Source organism: Gadus macrocephalus, chromosome 5 (genome assembly GCF_031168955.1).
Source record: "Gadus macrocephalus chromosome 5, ASM3116895v1".
Taxonomy (NCBI): domain Eukaryota; kingdom Metazoa; phylum Chordata; class Actinopteri; order Gadiformes; family Gadidae; genus Gadus; species Gadus macrocephalus.
Window position 1 is genome coordinate 19,527,346 of NC_082386.1, and position 17,996 is coordinate 19,545,341.

The following is a 17,996-nucleotide window of genomic DNA, read 5'->3' on the forward strand; positions in this document are numbered from 1 at the left end:
TAAGATTAGTCATAACAATCAACGTTCTGAGTTGTGATGACGTCGTCACAAAGATCTACTTCCTATTGCAGTCGTAATGTTACATCAGGAGCGTTTTATCAATGGGACGTTTTCACTGCGAGCGGCTCAGTAAAACGATCCCGTGGTTCCTACCAGGAGTCTCTGAGGACCCTGGACCCGGACCTGCTGGAGGGGTTCCTCAGGGCTGCCGAGAGCATGGAGGCCTTCTGCACCCCCTCCCAGCTCCAGGACATGGAGCTGTTCACCCAGTCGGTCCAGATGCAGTGGGAGGTAGGACTGCCCGCTCACTGGGTGTTCACGTTGGGTCTTCGAGCATGAGGCGTAGAGACTGCAGTGGGTAGATCCTCTCCACTGGGAGAGTTGGAGTTTACATCGGAAAAGAACAGTCGTTGTTGGTAAAATTTCTGTCGGCTGTAAAAGCCATGGCATGCTAGCTAAACAAGCTAAATTATTTTACAAGCTAGATTCATTCATCTGATTAGTCGTCCAATGTACTCATGTTGTGGTATTGAGACAAATGCTTGTGTGCGCATGCGTGTTTGTGCATGTTTGAGTGTGTGTTTGCGTGTGTGTGTTTGTACAGAAACAGTGATTCCTTTATGTGTTTTAACGTGTCCCACTGTTGTGACTCATCCAGGCGGTGAGAACAGAGATATCACGTTTTAAGCAGCAAGTACAGCATGAAGTAACAAAGGAAGCCTTTAACACAGCTGCTCTACAGTGTGATACGCTGTTAGGCTCAAGATTAGCAGCAGACTCACAGGTAGACAAAAGACTCGCAGGAAACTCCCTCAGCTGGGGCGCCTTGGTGGATCTGTCAAATCCTGGGGCGTCTCTGTTTATCTCTTCTCTTTCCCTTCCTCCTTCTGCTTACCTGGAGCAGGGGACGGAGCGACTGGGTAAATGCGGTCTCGTACTCTGGGGTCTTTGTTTCAGCTCTGTAAGTGGTGCTGGTTGTGGTTGATTCGCAGCGTTGTCTTGGATATAAGAGACACCACAAAGGAAACAGTGCTGTCTTGTGACTAGGGACTTGGATAAAGAAATAGTCTTTAACACATTTTAGGACTTATAGGAACTAAAGGTAATCAACATACAAGAAGAGGTAATAAAAAATAGGATTAAAAAAATCTAAGTAGTATAAAACGTAAAGTAAACTAAACACTTTACACATTCCCAATGTTAAACGTTGAATACCAACATAGTATATAATATCATGTTATGAATTATCAGATACATTATTATTATCAGAATTTCCCGTCTAGAATGAATAACAAATGGATATCTTATCTATAGTTATCTGTATAAAGAGACATATAGATACATAGATGTAGATATTAAAAGACGGTACAACTGGGAGGGCACCGCCCACGCTCCCAGTTGTGATGTCACAACCTGGGACCGTCCCGGCTGACGTTCCCCCCCTCCCCCCCCCCCCCCCCTCCATGTCCCCTACAGGAGTGCTTCTCGGCGCAGGGCAGCGCGGCCCAGGCGGGGGGGCACCTGGAGGCCCTCAGGGAGCTCTGTGGGACCCTGAGCCCGGAGGACTCCCACCGCCTCGCCCAGGCCCAGCTGAGGGAGTGTGAGACGAGGCTGGCCGCCATCCAGAGGCAGTTCAGCGGGGAGGCGGACCCCCCGGCGCCGACGCAGCCCCCCGAGACCGGGTGAGACCCGGGGGTGTTGTGGGATAACGTCCCGCACTTATTGGGTGTTGTGCGTCCTTGTGCTTAATGTACGCACTTATTGTGTGTTGTGCGTCCTGGTGCTTAATGTACACACTTATTTTATGTTGTACGTCCTGGCAGTTAATGTCAGCACTTATTTTATGTTGTACGTCCTGGCAGTTAATGTCAGCACTTATTTTATGTTGTACGTCCTGGCACTTATTGTACACACTTATTGTGTGTTGTACGGCCTGGCACTAAATGTACGCAATGTTGTATGTCCTGGCACTTAATGTAAGCACTCATTGTGTGTTGTAGGTCCTTGTACTTAATGTACGCACTTATTGTGTGTTGTGCGTCCTGGCACTTAATGTACACACTTATTGTGTGTTGTGCGTCCTGGCACTTAATGTACGCGCTTATTGTGTGTTGTGTACTGGCACTTAATGTACACACTTATTGTGTGTTGTACTTCCTGGCACTTAATGTACACACTTATTGTGTGTTGTGACTTGTGCGTCCTGGCACTTAATGTACGCACTTATTGTATGTTGTACGTCCTGGCACTTAGGAATAGTACTTAGCACCGTATAGCGTCTTATCCTAGCTATCTTTGTTGTAGAAGGGGAATGGGTTAACCTGGTGATTGTTATTGCTTGGCACTTGGTTCTATGAACCTCCTTACTGTACCGACAGAGATTTATTGTTGTTTTTCTTTCTTCTGACAAATGTCCTTTGGATGTCACTTTGGATAAAAGCTTCTGCTAAATGCCCTCAATGTAATGTAATGAAATGTACACTCAGAATAAGCAAGAATAAACGCGAATCAATTAGAACCAAGAATTTACGCACACTTATCCTAATCAATAATTTAATCAAATAAAGAAACTGCAATTACACGTTTTATTTGAGCACTTCCACTAATGATTACGGTGATTCTCTGATTATTTCCCAGAATTCCCACCAAACCCAGTCAGGACGCAGTCCCACAGCGGGAGACCAGTAGCGCCCGACCAGCGGGCCCAGCTGAGGTACCAGCCGCCACCGAACACACTACACACCCAGACATGAGCCACTCCTACTGGGGCACCACCACTCAGCTGTGTGTGTGTGTGTGTGTGTGTGTGTGTGTGTGTGTGTGTGTGTGTGTGTGTGTGTGTGTGTGTGTGTGTGTGTGTGTGTGTGTGTGTGTGTGTGTGTGTGTAGGCGTCCGACGTGATGGTGAAGATGAGTAGTGAGGAGAGGAGTGAGATGGAGAGGCAGCCCTCGGTAGAGGAAGACCTGGTGCAGAGGGAGCTTTCAGAAAGGTAAGCGGTTTGTACACAAGCGTCACACTTCACCGTTCACTGCGATCACACGCACCATCTCATCGAAGGGGCACCGGAGCATCGGGCATTGGCAGCAAAAAGACAACCCATCATTCTCTCGTTTGCTAACCTCTGTATATTCTTCCACTCAGATACGAGAACTCAAAGAAGTCTTTGCTCGCTCAGATGGCCAAAAACGAACAGATCCTCCAGGAGCTGTCCGGAGATTCCGTCTCCCTGAAAGGCCTGCACACACGGCTCCAGGAAATACAGGTGTGACGTCACACGGCCACGCATGACTTCACAAGCGAGAGTGTCCAACCAGACCATTCAGTATGTCAGAAAAAGATCAAGTGTCCCAAATCATATTATAGAAAATGCAGTATGCTAAAAATACCAGGATGTTGTACTACATCTGGTCGCAAGTAGCAGTATGCAAGCCAGCATACTTTCTTTGGCTCTTCTGCCCCACACTCCTCGTGATACGTGGATGGCCCTACAGGTGTCCTGATCAGTGACATCCCCTGTAGCGCGTCCCAATTGTATGCATACTGCGTGCAACACTACGTACTTTGTAAGGGTAGCTGCAGTACGTATTACAAAGGTTTTGCATTTGGAACGCAGCCGCTGTCCGTGGCTGAAGGGGCCGTACACTTCTGATCCAGCTAGCATACATCTGGGGAGACACGCAAGCTATTTCCAGATTCTCACATGTGGTGCTGTGTTTGAAATGGCTTGCAGTGACCGAACCCCCACTTACACGCTGGGCAATATTCCGGGTCTTGTAACCATGTCCAATGCTACTCGCCACCTAGGTGGCTTTCACTGGGCTGGTCCAGACACAGGGTGCATGGCGGCGATGTTGGGGAGACCGGTTTATTGTTATGTTTGCAGATGATGATACATGGCCTCCGTGAAAGAGATCTCTCCCTGATTGTTCGGGTGACGGCTGGTTCATCCTGTGCACACTGATTGCTCAATGCACAGGAGTGCAGCCTCGCCCAGCCCCAGAGTCAGTTTCCGACTCGCTCAGGTGAGGCTGCTTGAACCAGCCATCACCCACGCACACTCCCACAGGACGCTTTGAAGCCAACAAAACTATGCAACACGATTGGCTGCGTGCAGCACCTCTGACGGACTGACGTGGTTACCCGGGTCACCCGCTGATGAGCGTTGATGCGACACACTTGTCCTGCGCTTGGTGATTGCGACCTGAAGGGGGCGCTCACAGCCCAGGATGAACTCCACCTGAGAGCACGTTTTGACGGCGCAGTCTGGGGCTTGGGCTTCCCTTAAAAAACAAAAAAAGTGTCAAACGCTTTTAAAAGTCAGATACCGTTTCTCAGTGGTTGAAATCGCCCTCCTTTCCTCCGCACCAGTTACTGAGGCAAGAGACGGAGGCGCTGTGGTCGGAGTTCTCCACCCAGTGCCCCCAGCAGGGCACCACCAGGCCCGGGGCGGAGCAGGAGAGGGCGGAGCTCCGCGAGCGCTGGCGCGCCCAGCTGGTGGAGCTCCAGCGGCGGGGGGGCGCGCTGGGCGCCGCGCTGCGGCAGATCGACTCCACCCAGAACCACATGGTGGACTTCATCGACCGGCTGGACCGCTACCTCCGTCAGCCCAAGGACGTCTCCGCCTTCACCCTGGCCAGCAGCACCGTCGGCGACATCAAGGTGGGGCGGCCACGCCCACGTCACGAAGAGACACGCCCACATGGAAGAGATGCATCCATTTATGCAAATGTTATGCATACGTTCATACAAACGTTACTATCATTGTAACAACGTTACTGTACGTTAATATATAGATACATACATTCACATAAACGTTACGATGTTAGAGTCACATACGTTCATACAAACGTTACTATGTTAGAGTAACGTACATTCATAAAAACTTTACTGTGTTAGAGTAACATATGTTCATACAAACGTTACTATCAACGTAACAACGTTACTATACGTTAATATATATATACATACATTCACACAAATGTTACGATGTTAGAGTTGCACACATTCATACAAACATTACGATGTTAGAGTTACATAGATTACCATGTTACAAGCGATACTATGTTAGAGTTACATAATTCATACAAACGTTACTATGTTAGAGTAACGTACATTCATAAAAACTATACTGTGTTAGAGTAACATACGTTCATACAAACGTTAATATGCTAGTTACAAACATTCATATAAACTTTACTATGTTAGAGTTACATACATGTTATACTCACAATCAAGAGTTACATTCTTCACTGAAATTAAAAGCTTGACTAACCCTACATCAAATGTGTTAACCTAAGAATAAAACAATCTTACTTTACATAAATTAAACTAACCTTAGTTAAAGATAAAGTTAACAATAACCAAGATAACCAAGAAGTTAAGTGAGGTTAAGTTAAGACAGGATAACATCGAGCTTACTTTAAAAGGGATGAACCGAGACCAGGCAGCTGACCGCCGCCCCAGACGAGGTAAGAGAACCTCGTCTGGCAGGTTCTCTGACCGCCTCTCTCCGCCTCTCTGCAGGAGCTGGACGACAGCATCCAGAGCGAGCTGGACCAGCTGTCGCGCCTGGACCCGGTGGACTCCAGCAGCCTGGCCTCGCTGTCCCAGGAGGTGGCCTCGCACCGGGCCAGCCTGGACCAGCTCCGGCAGCAGGTGCGCAAGAGCGAGGCGGCGGCGCGCGCCCTGGACCGCTTCCTCATGTCCCTGCGCAGCGTGGAGCAGGACGTGGCCGGGGTGCAGTCGGCGCCCTGCGGCGACCCCGCCCTGCTGCAGGAGGCCCGGGCCAGGCTGGGGCTCAGCCGGCAGAGCGTGGGCAGCCTGCGGGACAAGGCCCCCCAGCTGGACGTGCTGCTGCAGGGGGCCCGGCTGGTGGTGACCCGGGACGGGGCGCCGGCCTCCTGCCTGGACATGGTGCTGGTGCTGCAGGGCCGGCTGGAGGAGGCGGACCGCCAGGTGAGCGGCCAGCAGCGGAGCCTCCACCGAGAGGCCGAGTCCCGGTCGCTGGGCCTGAGGGGGCGGAGCCTGCTGGGCGAGATGAGGCGGCTGACGGAGGCGGCGGAGAAGCAGGGGCTGAAGGAGCCCAACGTGCCCGCGGTGCAGCACAGGTGGGCTGGGGGGGGGGGGTGTGTGTGTGTGTGAGTGTGTGTGTGTGTGTGTGTGCGGGGGGGGGGGGGGGGGTCTGTATGTGTGCCTGTCTGTATGCGTGTGTGTGTGTATCGGTGTGGTTGTGCGTGTTTTTCTACATGACAAAAGCAGAGATATTGAAACATTTTATTTATTTTATTGATACATTGACTGAGTATAACAAATATCAGAAAGAAAATGGATGTACAATAAACATTTCACCACTAACCACAGCCGTGTGTGTGTGTGTCTGGTGCCTGTGTGGGCCTTTGTGTGTGCGGGCCTGTGTGTGTGTGTGTGTGTGTGTGTGTATTTGTTTGTGTGTATGTGTGTGTTTGCCTGTGTGTGAGGTGTGTATGTGTGGGCTTGTGTGTGTGTGTGTGTGTGTGTGTGTGTGTGTGCTTATGCCTGTGTGTGCCTGTGTGTGCCTGTGTGTGTGTGTGTGTGTGTGTGTGTGTCCAGGCTGAGGGCTCTGTCGGACCTGGAGGTCCAGCTGAAGACCCAGCGCTCAGAGCTCCAGACCCTGACCGACCTCCACGGAGAAGGGGGAGGAGCAGAGGAGCAGCTGCAGCCTCTGAAGGCCCAGTGGGAGGAGACGCAGGCCGCCGTGACGGACAGGTAGGAGGAGGAGGAGGAGGAGGAGGAGGATGAAGACTCTGTGGATGAGGGACTGCTTCAAAATAATAAATGGCTATAATAATGGCTGGATCAATGCGTGTGTTGCCTGTCGGGGTTCTTTGCCTTTCACAACAAAATGGGGGCGACAGTAGCTCAGGAGGTAAAGCGGGTTGACTGGCAACCAGAACGTTGGTAGTTTGGTCCCCGGCTCCTCCTAGCTGAGTGCCAAGGAGAGTAAATGTAAATGTACGTTTGCTTAGGAAACAGACGCCCGGCTGTACTGTTTCCTCAAAGGTGGTGATTTGTAAAATCAAACATTGGAAAGGCCAGAGTCAAACACGGTCAAACGTGTTCATAAATGTTGATCTTGACGTGCGGCGGGAAATCAAGGCTGTCCGCTACGACCAGCATGGCGTCGGGGCATGTTTGGGCCTTCAGAACACTGACCACTGCTCCCCCTGTTGGCAGACTGGAGGAGTGCAACACCCTGATGGATCTGCTGAAGAAGTTCCAGGGTTGCCGCGGTTACGTGAGCAGCACCATGCAGAAGGCGGAGCAGGTGATGGGAGAGCAGGCGTCCTACATGGGCAAGGAAAACCTGCAGAGGCTCATCGCCAAGGTAACGGGACATGCATCACCGCGACGACGCTGAACGGGAAGCTGTTTTGATTTACTTCGCTGGTTCCGGCCTCTGCTGAAGAAATTATTAAATATAAAGTAAAAATAAATCGCATTAATAAACATAATGGTATGATAACGAAATATAAATCCAGAAAAAAAGGATGTGTACCTTATTTTTTACAAAAAACGTGAATGTACCAAAAACATTAATGTGAAATCTGATACAAACCAATGCGGGTATGGAGACAAATGAAATGTGCACGGATGAGTCCACATCCACAGCGAGGAGTGGTTTGAACCTTCTGGCCCTCCGTACGTGTGTGCGTGCAGGTCCACGACATCAAGGAGGACCTGCGGGGCGTGGGCGTGCGTATGGAGGAGGTCCGGGTCGTCTCCAGGCAGCTGACGGCCCACCTCAAGAAGATGCCCGACTGCAGCGAGGCCCCGTTCGAGGCCGAGTCCGACGCGCTGATGGACGGCTGGCTGGACGTAAGGCCCCGGGAACCCCCAGATTAGGGCTCCTCCTGTTTTTGTAGCTCGCTCCATGGTCTAACCTGGTCTGGTCTAACCTGGTCTGGTCTAACCTGGTCTAGCCTGGTCTAACCTGGTCTGGTCTAACCTGGTCTGGTCTAACCTGGTGTGCCGTTCCAGGTGACGGAGAAGAGCGAGTCGTACATGGACAACCTGCAGGTGGCGCTGGAGCAGTGGGAGAGGCAGCTGGGGCTGGGGGCGGAGGTGGAGGCCTGGGCGGCGGCCAAGCTGGCCGTGTTCGCAGAGAGCCACCCCTTCCACAGCGAGCAGCATGTCCTGGACATGAGGGTACGGACCCCACACACACACACAGGCGCACACACACACACACACACACACACACACACACCCACACACACACAGGCGCGCATACACACACACACACACACACACACACACACACACACACACACACACACACAAACACAGGCACCCTCACACAGAAACAGGCGCACACACACACACACAAACCCACACGTACAGGCACTTACGCACACAAACACGCACGCGCAAAAAACATAGACATGAATGAATGAATTCAAAAGAATGAACAATGGTTAGATGTGTTGGTGTGGGAGGATAGGCTCGAAGTTAGGGTGTGGGGCTACTTGTAGGCCCCTAGACTATACCTGCTTCTTAATGACATTCATCTTAAAACATCCACTCTTGTTATTCACTTTGGATGAATGGATGAAAAGTAAATAGTCGTTGCTAATGCAGGTTGTTGATGCTATGTTAGGGTGTTTGCTCCAGGATTAGTTGGTTGTGCTAGTATATTATGTGCAGCAAAGTCCAGTTTCCGGCATTTACTTTGAAAAGCTGAAGGCTGAGCTTCCTGTGTCACCAGGATGAGATCCAGAGCCACGAGGAGAACATTGAGCGTTTCCATAAGAAGTCGGTGGAGATCCAGGAGATGCTGCAGAGCCAGGATCCCCCGCTGGAGCTACAGGTGACCATGATATAAGTAACCTGACATGTGCACATATAAAGCACAAAGTTCCTGCTCGAAAGACAAAAGACACAGAATGTCGACTTTATAACAATGTATCAATGATGCCTCAAATTGTAACATAAAGTTGGTGAATACATTTTCCCCCTCACACTCTTAACAAACGCACTGTCTCGACGGCGGCTGAACTTGCAGAAGAACCACTGTTTTAAAAACCCTTTTTACGTCGGCCTGAAACACTACCGATCCACCACGGCTGTGATCCATCGGTCCTCTTATCAGGCTCCTGTTGGACCCACCTTCCTCCCCTACCCTCTGCCCAGGTGGTGGAGACCCAGCTGAGGAAGAGGATGGAGCAGGTGCAGGAGCTGTTCAGCGACAGCACCGACGTCTTTGAGGAGCTGATGGCCGTGAAGAAACACCTGGCTGAGAAGATCCAGGAGTGCGCTGCCGCCGTGGAGAACATCCAGACCTCCGTCAACAACGTCTCCACCTCGGAGCCCCGGGCCAACACCCTACTACAGGTAGGAAACGGCTCTGAAGACAGGGTCCTGATAACGGTATGATGGGGAGCGGCAGCGCAAACGATTTATAAGGCATCCAGCCGTATTTATATTTATCCATTAACATTAATATTAACTCCTTAATAACGTTTAAAAAAAATAAAAGCAAAAGGGGACCACTCAAAATGCAATAAAATGGACGAAACGCCACTGACATCGTAAACAAACAAAGAATTATTTTTTTTGTATCACGAGAATTAAATCAAAATGTTCCCATTCCCTTAAAATGATTGCGGGTCTCTTTGCGTCCTAAAACGGGCGCCGCCTACAGGCCGTTAGAGGAAGTGCACGTTAGTCGCTTCCTATTGCCGTGGTATGCCTCTAACATGAACGTGGTCCGGCTCATGTGTCTCCAGGATCTGAGTGAGGACCTGGACTTCCAGGAGGAGAAGGCCCAGGGGGTGGTGAGGGAGCTGGACCTGATCTCCAGCGTGGCCAGCCCCGAGGCCCTGGAGCCCCTGACCCAGGACGCCTCCCGCCTCCAACACGCCTTCTCCCTCGGCAGGGAGCTCATCCAGAGGAGGAGAGACGACCAGGGGAAGGACCTGGCCACCGCCATCAGAGGTCCGCTTTATCCTCACTCTTCACACTCACTCTTCACACTCTCTCCATACTCCCTCTTCACACTCACTCCTCACACTCACTCTTCATATTAACTCTTTAAACTCACTGTTTACACTCAATCTCTTCACTCACTATTCACACACACACCTTACATTCACTCTGTCAACTCACTCTTTAATACTCACTCCTAATTACCACTCTTCACATTCACTCTTTATTTCTCCAACTTTATTACTCACTCGTTACACTCACTCATCAATCTTCACTATTTACACTCACTCTTTTATGCTCACTCTTTTCACTCAATTTAAGTTGACTTTTAACGCTCACTCTTTATATTCAACCGTTACAATCACTGTTTAAACTCACTCTTTAACACACAATATTTACACTCACTCTAAAACTCACTCTTAACTGTTTTCATGTATTTTCTATTTTTCATGTCTCTTCTGTTTATTATTACAAACAAGCAAACTGCAACCTAGTTTTTGTAATATGACCTCTGATTCTAATTGCATGATTAATTTACATTACCATTCTTGAGTATCAGTCCTCTACTGCCCCCTAGCTACCAGAAACCAATAAAGGCCACTTTAAAGAAACTAATCTTTGGAGCTATTGTCAACATTAGACCTTCAACTAACACTCCTTTTGTAACGTTGAACGTGTGTTGCTGTTCCAGACGACAACCAGAGGTTTGATGAGTTCTTCCAGGACCTCCAGCTGTCAATCAACGAGTGCTTCGAGAATCCGGAGAGTCGTGAGGATGTGGAGACATCCCTTAACAGACTGACGGTGAGAGAGAGAGAGAGAGAGAGAGAGAGAGAGAGAGAGAGTGAGAGAGTGAAAGAGAGAGAGAGAGAGAGAGAGAGAGAGAGAAAGAGAGAGAGAGAGAGAGAGAGAGAGAGAATGGATAGATTACCCAGTATGTTTGTAGCTGTTAGACAAATGATGGATAGAGATTGTGAACATCAATATGCCTTTCATGTAATATTCCTAATATTGACCTGTGTTCTCTAAATGGTGTTCCAGGGTTTCCTGGAGGCCAGGGAGAGCGAGCGACGGCTGGCCCAGCTGAGAGAGCGTCTGGATGGGGGCAGGGAGCAGATCCCTCCCCCTGTCCTGGAGGAGCTCACCTCCTGGCTGGAGGAGCAGCAGAAGGAGGTGTCCACCTTCGCAACCCACTGCAGCAACCGCCAGCAGCAGATGCAGAGCACCCTCAACACGTTCAAGAGGTAGGGCTCCAGTAGTTGTGCCAGGGCCGGCGATAGGCGTAGGCGAACTAGGCAGTCGCCCAGGGCGGCAAATGCGTAGGGGGCGACAAAAGCGTTTAATGAAACAAGCGAACTAAATCATGTTGTCCAAACACGTTTCGAAATGGAACGGGGAATGGGGCGAACGGGGGAATGACAGCTATTGAATTGTTATTGAAACCATCACTGAAGCGCACTGAAGCTCCCCCCCCCCCCCCCCCCCCCCTCGGAAATCTCGCCTAGGGCGTCATATTATATAGCGCCGGGCCTGAGTTGAGCTCCCATCAGGGTGGACAGCGTTAGCGCTCCGGTTAAGTTCACCCTTATATTAAATACTGAAGTATTTGACACTTAAATGAAGAACGACTTTAACAAGTCAAATTTTTTTGCCTGGTTGCCAGTTTGGTAATTTTTCCTTTCTGGGCTTATTTTTGGTTTTCAGCTGATCCTGTGTTGCCATTTATGTGTTCTAAACTCTGATCTCTGACCTTCAGTCTTCAGGAGCAGTATGATGCGTTCCAACAGTGGCTGAAGAACAAGGAGGAAGACTCTGTGGAATCAGACCAAGTCAGCCGTCTGCTCAAAGACCTCCAAGACCAGAGGTATGAGGTCCTGCACCTCCAACACTAACCTCTCTAGAACACGATCCAGACCTCTTCAGTTTGCTCCACCAACACTTACCCCTCTAGAACATGATCCAAACCTCTTCAGCCTACTCCACCAACACTAGGCCCTCCAGAACACGATCCACACCTCATCATTCTGACCACCAACACTAACCCCTCTAGAACACGATCCACAGCTCTTCAGTCTGCAACACCAAGACTAGGCCCTCCAGAACACGATCCACACCTCTTCAGGCTGCAGCACCAACACTAGGCCCTCCAGAACATGATCCACACCTCTTCAGTCTGCACCACTGATACCAGGCCCTGTAGAACACGATCCACAGCTTGAATAACAACACTTCCACACATCTCACACACCCTCAAACCTTCATAATATGGCGACTGACTAACGGACGGCTGCTCTCCTCTCCCGCGGCGGTGCAGGGGGAGCGCCGAGTCCCTGGAGGAGCTCCTGTCGGCGGTGCGCCGGCAGGGCGTGAGGGCCGACGGTCTGCTGAAGGACGGAGACAACCTGCTCCAGCGCTACCGCAACCTGGAGACCCGGCTCGGGGACCAGCAGAGCCAGGCCCGCAGGGACCTGGAGGGGCAGCGGGAGGAGTTCCGCACCCAGGCTGAGAGCGCCCAGACCTGGATCAGAGACCTGGCTGAAGGCCTGGCCTCGCCCCACATCCAGGGACAACACCAGGAGGTCAAACTGGCAGCACAGGTCAGGGACATTTTTAGAGGCGGTCTAGTGTGTGTCATGTGTTTCATGTGTGTGTGTGTGTAGACCGTATGGACAGTTGGGGATTTTTTGTATTACTCCCTGCTGTAGGGCATAGCGAGTGTAGAGTATGTGTAGTGTGCATGGTGTGTATTAGGTCTCTCGTACAGCAGTCATTTCACCTCTTGTATTCCCCCAGCAATTCTTTGTATGGTATTGTTTGATTGTGTCGCAAACAGAGTAATAACATTCCGCAACTTAAAAATAACATAAAACCAACAAGCGGTGTTGCCTACATAGTTAGACCTGGGACCGCCCTCGATCAGACAATTTTGATCATGTTCGTTTTGGAGCTTCCTGCTCTTCTGTGGGTCATGTAGATGCAAATGAAACATCATTGCTAGAAGGTCCCTTGGCTTTGGCCTCACAGGGGAGTCCTTTCGTGCCTTTATGGACTGGATAGTGGTTAAGGTGATGAAATGTAGCTTGAAGTAAAGGCATGATGTGCAGCACAGAGGCCACATGTTGGACTCAGTTGCTACCAGTGGTATAACTTACACGGTGAGCACACTAGTTCCCCTGGGTTCCCCCGGAGGAGAAGGAGGTCCCTCCACAGCGAGCTCGGATGTTCTCGTCTCATGGGAATGTTCTGCTCTGCCCCTGTCAGGCGGTGCTCGTCTCCAGGCCCGACGGAGACGCTCAGGTGGACGACCTGAGACAGCGAGGGCAGAGCGTGTGTAAGTGTGAGGACCTGGAGGAGAGCCGGAGGAGGGAGGTGCAGCAGACGGTCGAGGCGACGGCCGAGCAGTGGAGGAGCGTTCTCCAGAGGGCGGAGGAGTCCCTCCACAGAGCCGAGACCCAGGCGGCCGTAGAGGAGAACCTCGACGACTTCAAGAGCCAGAAGGAGAGCGTCCTGTCCTGGGTCCGACAGCAGGCCCAGACCCTGAGGTCTGTCGGAGGTCACATGACCTTTGAGGAAAGGCTGCAAATCCCTCAGGTGAGTTGGGACAGCTAGGAATGTCAAAGAAATTAATTATAGTCCATGTAACACGTTTATATTTTTCTGTTCATATTTATAAAGCAAATGCTGAACATGGTCATTATTTTGATAATGGTCGAGGTGAAATGTACCTGTCTGTAAAAATGGATCATTATTATCAACGTCAGTAGCTTTGTAGATAATTTATAGAGCATATATGTGCCTCGTTCTTCTCTAATGCATGAACCACCGTGTAACCCTAAGCTTCCCTCACACGTTCCTCCCCTGGTTCCTACCCTCCAGAACATCCTGGCCTCCAAGCCCGCCGGAGACGCCAAACTCCAGGAGCTCCGGAAGCAAGCCGGGACCCTGTGCGGGAACGCGGAGCCGGAGGAGAGCGTCAGGCGGCGGCAGGAGGTCCAGCAGAGCCTCCGGGAGGTGGAGACCCAGTGGGCGGGGGTCCTGCGGGGGGCCGGGGAGGCGGAGAGGAGCACCCTCTCCGAGGACTTCCACCTGCAGAAGAACCGGACGCTGGCGTGGGTGGCGGAGAGGCAGCGGGCGCTGGACGCGCTGGGCAGGCACGCGCCCGCCGAGCAGAGGCGCCGCGCCGCGGAGGTCAGAGGAACACTCAAAGTCAAAGATAACTTTATTGACAATTTCAAAATATGGGCCAGACATACAGAGGAATCGAAATTGCGTTAATCTCCGACCCATGGTGCAATAAGAACAAAAGGATACAATTAGGTCAAATAAGATGGGTATTATTTACAATAAATAAATTCTAAAAAGGTCAGGCAGAACAAAATGGTGTATATAAAATAAAAGTAAATCAATTTAAATATGCAATATGAGGAACAGTATTTACAATATGTACATATGTACAATATGTAAAATGTAAAATAATATGTACAACATAAAAAATTTAAAATTTCAGTGTTTATTTCAGGTTTGAGGTTCAGAGTTCTTGGGGTTAAATGGAAGGGGTTTTCACCAGATGTCTGTTGACAACAGTGATAAACACTTTCACATCTCTTTGAGGAACCAGCTACTGAATGGTTTCCCCTCAATGGTATAGTCCATTAGCTCGGCTATTTGGGGGACAGTTTTATCCAAGTGCATTCATTCAAACCCCTAAACCATCACACCCTACCAGTGCAGCAAACCAGGACATTGATCCCCTGTCTCTGAGGCCCTGATGGAAGAAGGAATGGAAACATACAAATATGACCAATTCACTGTTGAGTCGTATAACAGCTTTGACTTTGGAACAAACAAGCTTTTGTCTGGGAGTGGAACCCTCTGGCCACCACACTCTCCCAATTCCCCACAGATACTATAACATTACGTGACGACGAGGGGAACATACGTGTCTCTTAAGTCTTGGTGTGTTCTGTCAGGACGTCCTGGGCTCCAGACCCGAAGGGGACCGGCAGGTGAACAACCTGAGGAGAGGCGGTCAGGGTCTGTGTGGACGGCTGGAGCAGGAGGACCGCACGAGGAGGGAGGAGGTGCAGCAGGCCGTGCAGGAGGCGGAGGAACGCTGGAGGCTGGTCCTGACCGGCGCCACACAGAGCCTGGAGGAGGCTGAGGCCCAGGTTGCCCTGGAAACGGAGAAGAGGGACGGGGAGGTGAGGAACACCTACTGAGGATCTCGGCTGAGGTCACAGTGAGGTTAAAAAGCATGAAAATATATCATCTATGTGTCAGAACTGTAAAATTTTGATAAATATCGTAGAGTACAGCGAGAGTACACAATTCAAACACCAGAATAATATAATCTTTATAGTATGCAGTAATGCTAGCTAGAAACTATCGTACTAACAAGATATGCCTATGCTCAATATATACTACCATGCCTGCTAGTCCCATAATGGTCAAAATATGAATCAAGCCGTATATTTGACAATTTTACCAGTTTTATCGAAAACGATGTACCACCCAATGACATCAATCCCCTCCTCTCTTCTTATTCAGCTCAGAGAATTCAACACTCAAAACCAAGAGGCCACCATGTGGATTGGAGCACTACAACGGAAGCTCACAACTTTAGCAGAACAAACCAATGCTGAGGACAGACTTCACAGTGCACAGGTAAGCCTATAAACCAACAAACGAGACATGAAACACCTTCACAAAGAGTTTGATTCCATCATTTGCTGTTATTAAGTCATTGAGCAGACCCGTTGATCCAAAGGGACTTGCAGCAAATCCAGATGCATGTCATTATGGGCCGGTGTGGGTTGAGTGTCATCTTACTCTTATTACGATCTAACCGGGCAACCCAAGCGCAGACACAGGCAAGCTTCTTGGAGACGTCTTATTGGGGAGGGTCCTCAGAGGCAAGCCAAATCTTCTGACCGGGGCGGAAGTGGGGTGGCTCGGACCGGAAGCGATCAGCGTTGCACCGGTGGCGGTCAGCAGAGTGGAACTAACATCCCCCTTCGAAATCTTGCAACACTGACGAAGATGGGACCTGAAGCGCCGCTTCGGTAGAGAGAGAGTGTGGCTGATGCCAGGATGGCAGGTAAACCTGGAGGTGTGCACCCACTGAAGGACCTGGGAGCTGACTGTCTCAGGCACAAAGTGACGCTTAGTAGGGCCATGACCTGGGTCAGGTTGGACGAGTTTGGCATCACAAATCACCCACATCACCGCGGCCACCTCAGAGCACGACGGGAGAATAGTTTCAATGCCTGGAACCGACCCCACAGAGGCAAACTGGCAGGAGAGAGCGTCGGGGTTGATACTCCTGGAACCTGGAAGGTAAGTTAGATTGAAGCTGAAGCGACCGGGAAAAAGACGCCCACCAGGCTTGACGGGGTTGAGGCATCTAGCTGTTTGAATGGAGTCACGGTTCTTGTGGTCGGTCCAAACCATGAAGGGATGTTCAGCTCCCTCAAGCCAGTGCCTCCATTCTTTCAAAACCAGTTTCACAGCGAGAAGCTTCCGGTTCCCAACGTCATGGTTCCACTCAGTGGGGGATAAGCGGCGGGAGAAGAAGCAGATGGAGGAAGCTTCAGGTCTGAGAGCTGCAGGACTGTGCCAACTTCAGGATCTTGGGCATCCACCTCCACCACAAACTAACATGAAGGTTTTGGGTTGATGAGAGATTGTTCTCCAGGAGTCTCTGGAGAACATGTCTCACGTCGATAATAACACGGAAATTACACTCATGGAAACATGGAACACGAAATGTATGCTGAAATACAACGTTCACAAAAGCCTCGACTGGTTATCTGCCAGTGTGGTTGAATCAACAATCTGGCGATGAGTGGGTGAAGAAGCGGGGTTGATATAGAGCAGAGATGACGACTGAAGATGGATGGCAGGTGTGCATCTTTAAACAAGAGTCGAGGCAATGAATGCCTCGCCAACGGAAAAAGCACGAAGAGGGGGAGACGATGCCTACGGGAAGATTGAGGACATTTGGGATTGAACACTGAGCATTATTTTTGAGTGTCAAACACCCTAACCCCTGGATGATCCTGGCCCTAACTAGGTAATCCTGGCCCTAACTAGGTAATCCTGGCCATAACTAGCCTATCGTGACTCTTACTAGCCTATCATGGCTCTTATTAGCCTATCATGGCTCTTACTAGTCCATTGTGGCTCTTACTAGCAGATCTTGGCCATAACTAGCCTATTGTGGCTCTTACTGACCTATCCTCGCCCTTACTAACTTATCTTGGCTCTTACTAGCCTATCCTGGCCATAACTAGCCTATTGTGGCTCTTACTAACCTATCCTCGCCCTTACTAACTTGTCCTGGCTGTTGCTAGCCTATAGACCCTTGCCATTCATTCAATTGATTTGGCCATTTAAATTACCATTTGTTTTATACCACCTCCAGACCATCCTGAGCGTCAAACAAGAGGGAGAAGCCAAGATGGCAGCACTTCAGAGCCGCGTCAATGACCTGTGTGAGAATGAGGACCTAGAGGAAAGCAGGAGAGAGGAGGTTCAGCAAAGCCTGCGGGACAAGAAAGACCAGTGGCGGTTGCTCCTGGAGTCAGCCAAACGGGCCGTGGAAGAGGAGGAGAAGCAGTGTGCTCTGGAAGGGCTCCTTAGAGACGTCCGTGCCCAGAGAAAGAGCACTATGGCCTGGCTGGAAGACAAGCAGCAGGCCCTTCTCACCCTGGACCGGACGGATCTAGAGAAGTCTATGAACACTGCGCAGGTCAGGAGGGACATGGGGTGAAAACACCTGGACTATGTACGAAATTAGTCCGTCTGTGCACTTCATTTACTGGGGGAGAACGTTATAATACACTTTCTTCATGAAATATTGATAATTAATAATTTGTTCCGTTATATAATAAAATGGCATTAAAACACTGGTGGCCTCCAGAGGGCAGTAAAGGGTGGCTGTAGTTGCTAGGATCGGTTTGTTTTTAGTTCTGTAGTACTTTTACATGCATTACACTTTTTTACATTTAATTTAAGGAGATAGCAAGATACCT

At 50.1% G+C, this 17,996-nt stretch overlaps 1 protein-coding gene across 1 annotated transcript in view; it reads left to right on the forward strand.

Moving 5' to 3' along the window:
• Positions 1-17,996, forward strand: part of syne2b (spectrin repeat containing, nuclear envelope 2b) — a 141,610-nt gene that overhangs the window by 40,073 nt on the left and 83,541 nt on the right. Inside the window, 24 exon segments of the mRNA XM_060052824.1 lie at positions 157-291; positions 659-752; positions 1,412-1,682; positions 2,638-2,713; positions 2,889-2,989; positions 3,142-3,262; positions 4,369-4,659; positions 5,524-6,107; positions 6,589-6,744; positions 7,213-7,363; positions 7,696-7,854; positions 8,017-8,184; positions 8,744-8,845; positions 9,169-9,369; positions 9,765-9,972; positions 10,655-10,767; positions 11,005-11,207; positions 11,720-11,827; positions 12,278-12,560; positions 13,225-13,554; positions 13,840-14,151; positions 14,934-15,164; positions 15,511-15,627; positions 17,387-17,713. Coding sequence (XP_059908807.1) covers positions 157-291; positions 659-752; positions 1,412-1,682; positions 2,638-2,713; positions 2,889-2,989; positions 3,142-3,262; positions 4,369-4,659; positions 5,524-6,107; positions 6,589-6,744; positions 7,213-7,363; positions 7,696-7,854; positions 8,017-8,184; positions 8,744-8,845; positions 9,169-9,369; positions 9,765-9,972; positions 10,655-10,767; positions 11,005-11,207; positions 11,720-11,827; positions 12,278-12,560; positions 13,225-13,554; positions 13,840-14,151; positions 14,934-15,164; positions 15,511-15,627; positions 17,387-17,713 — 4,842 coding nt within the window.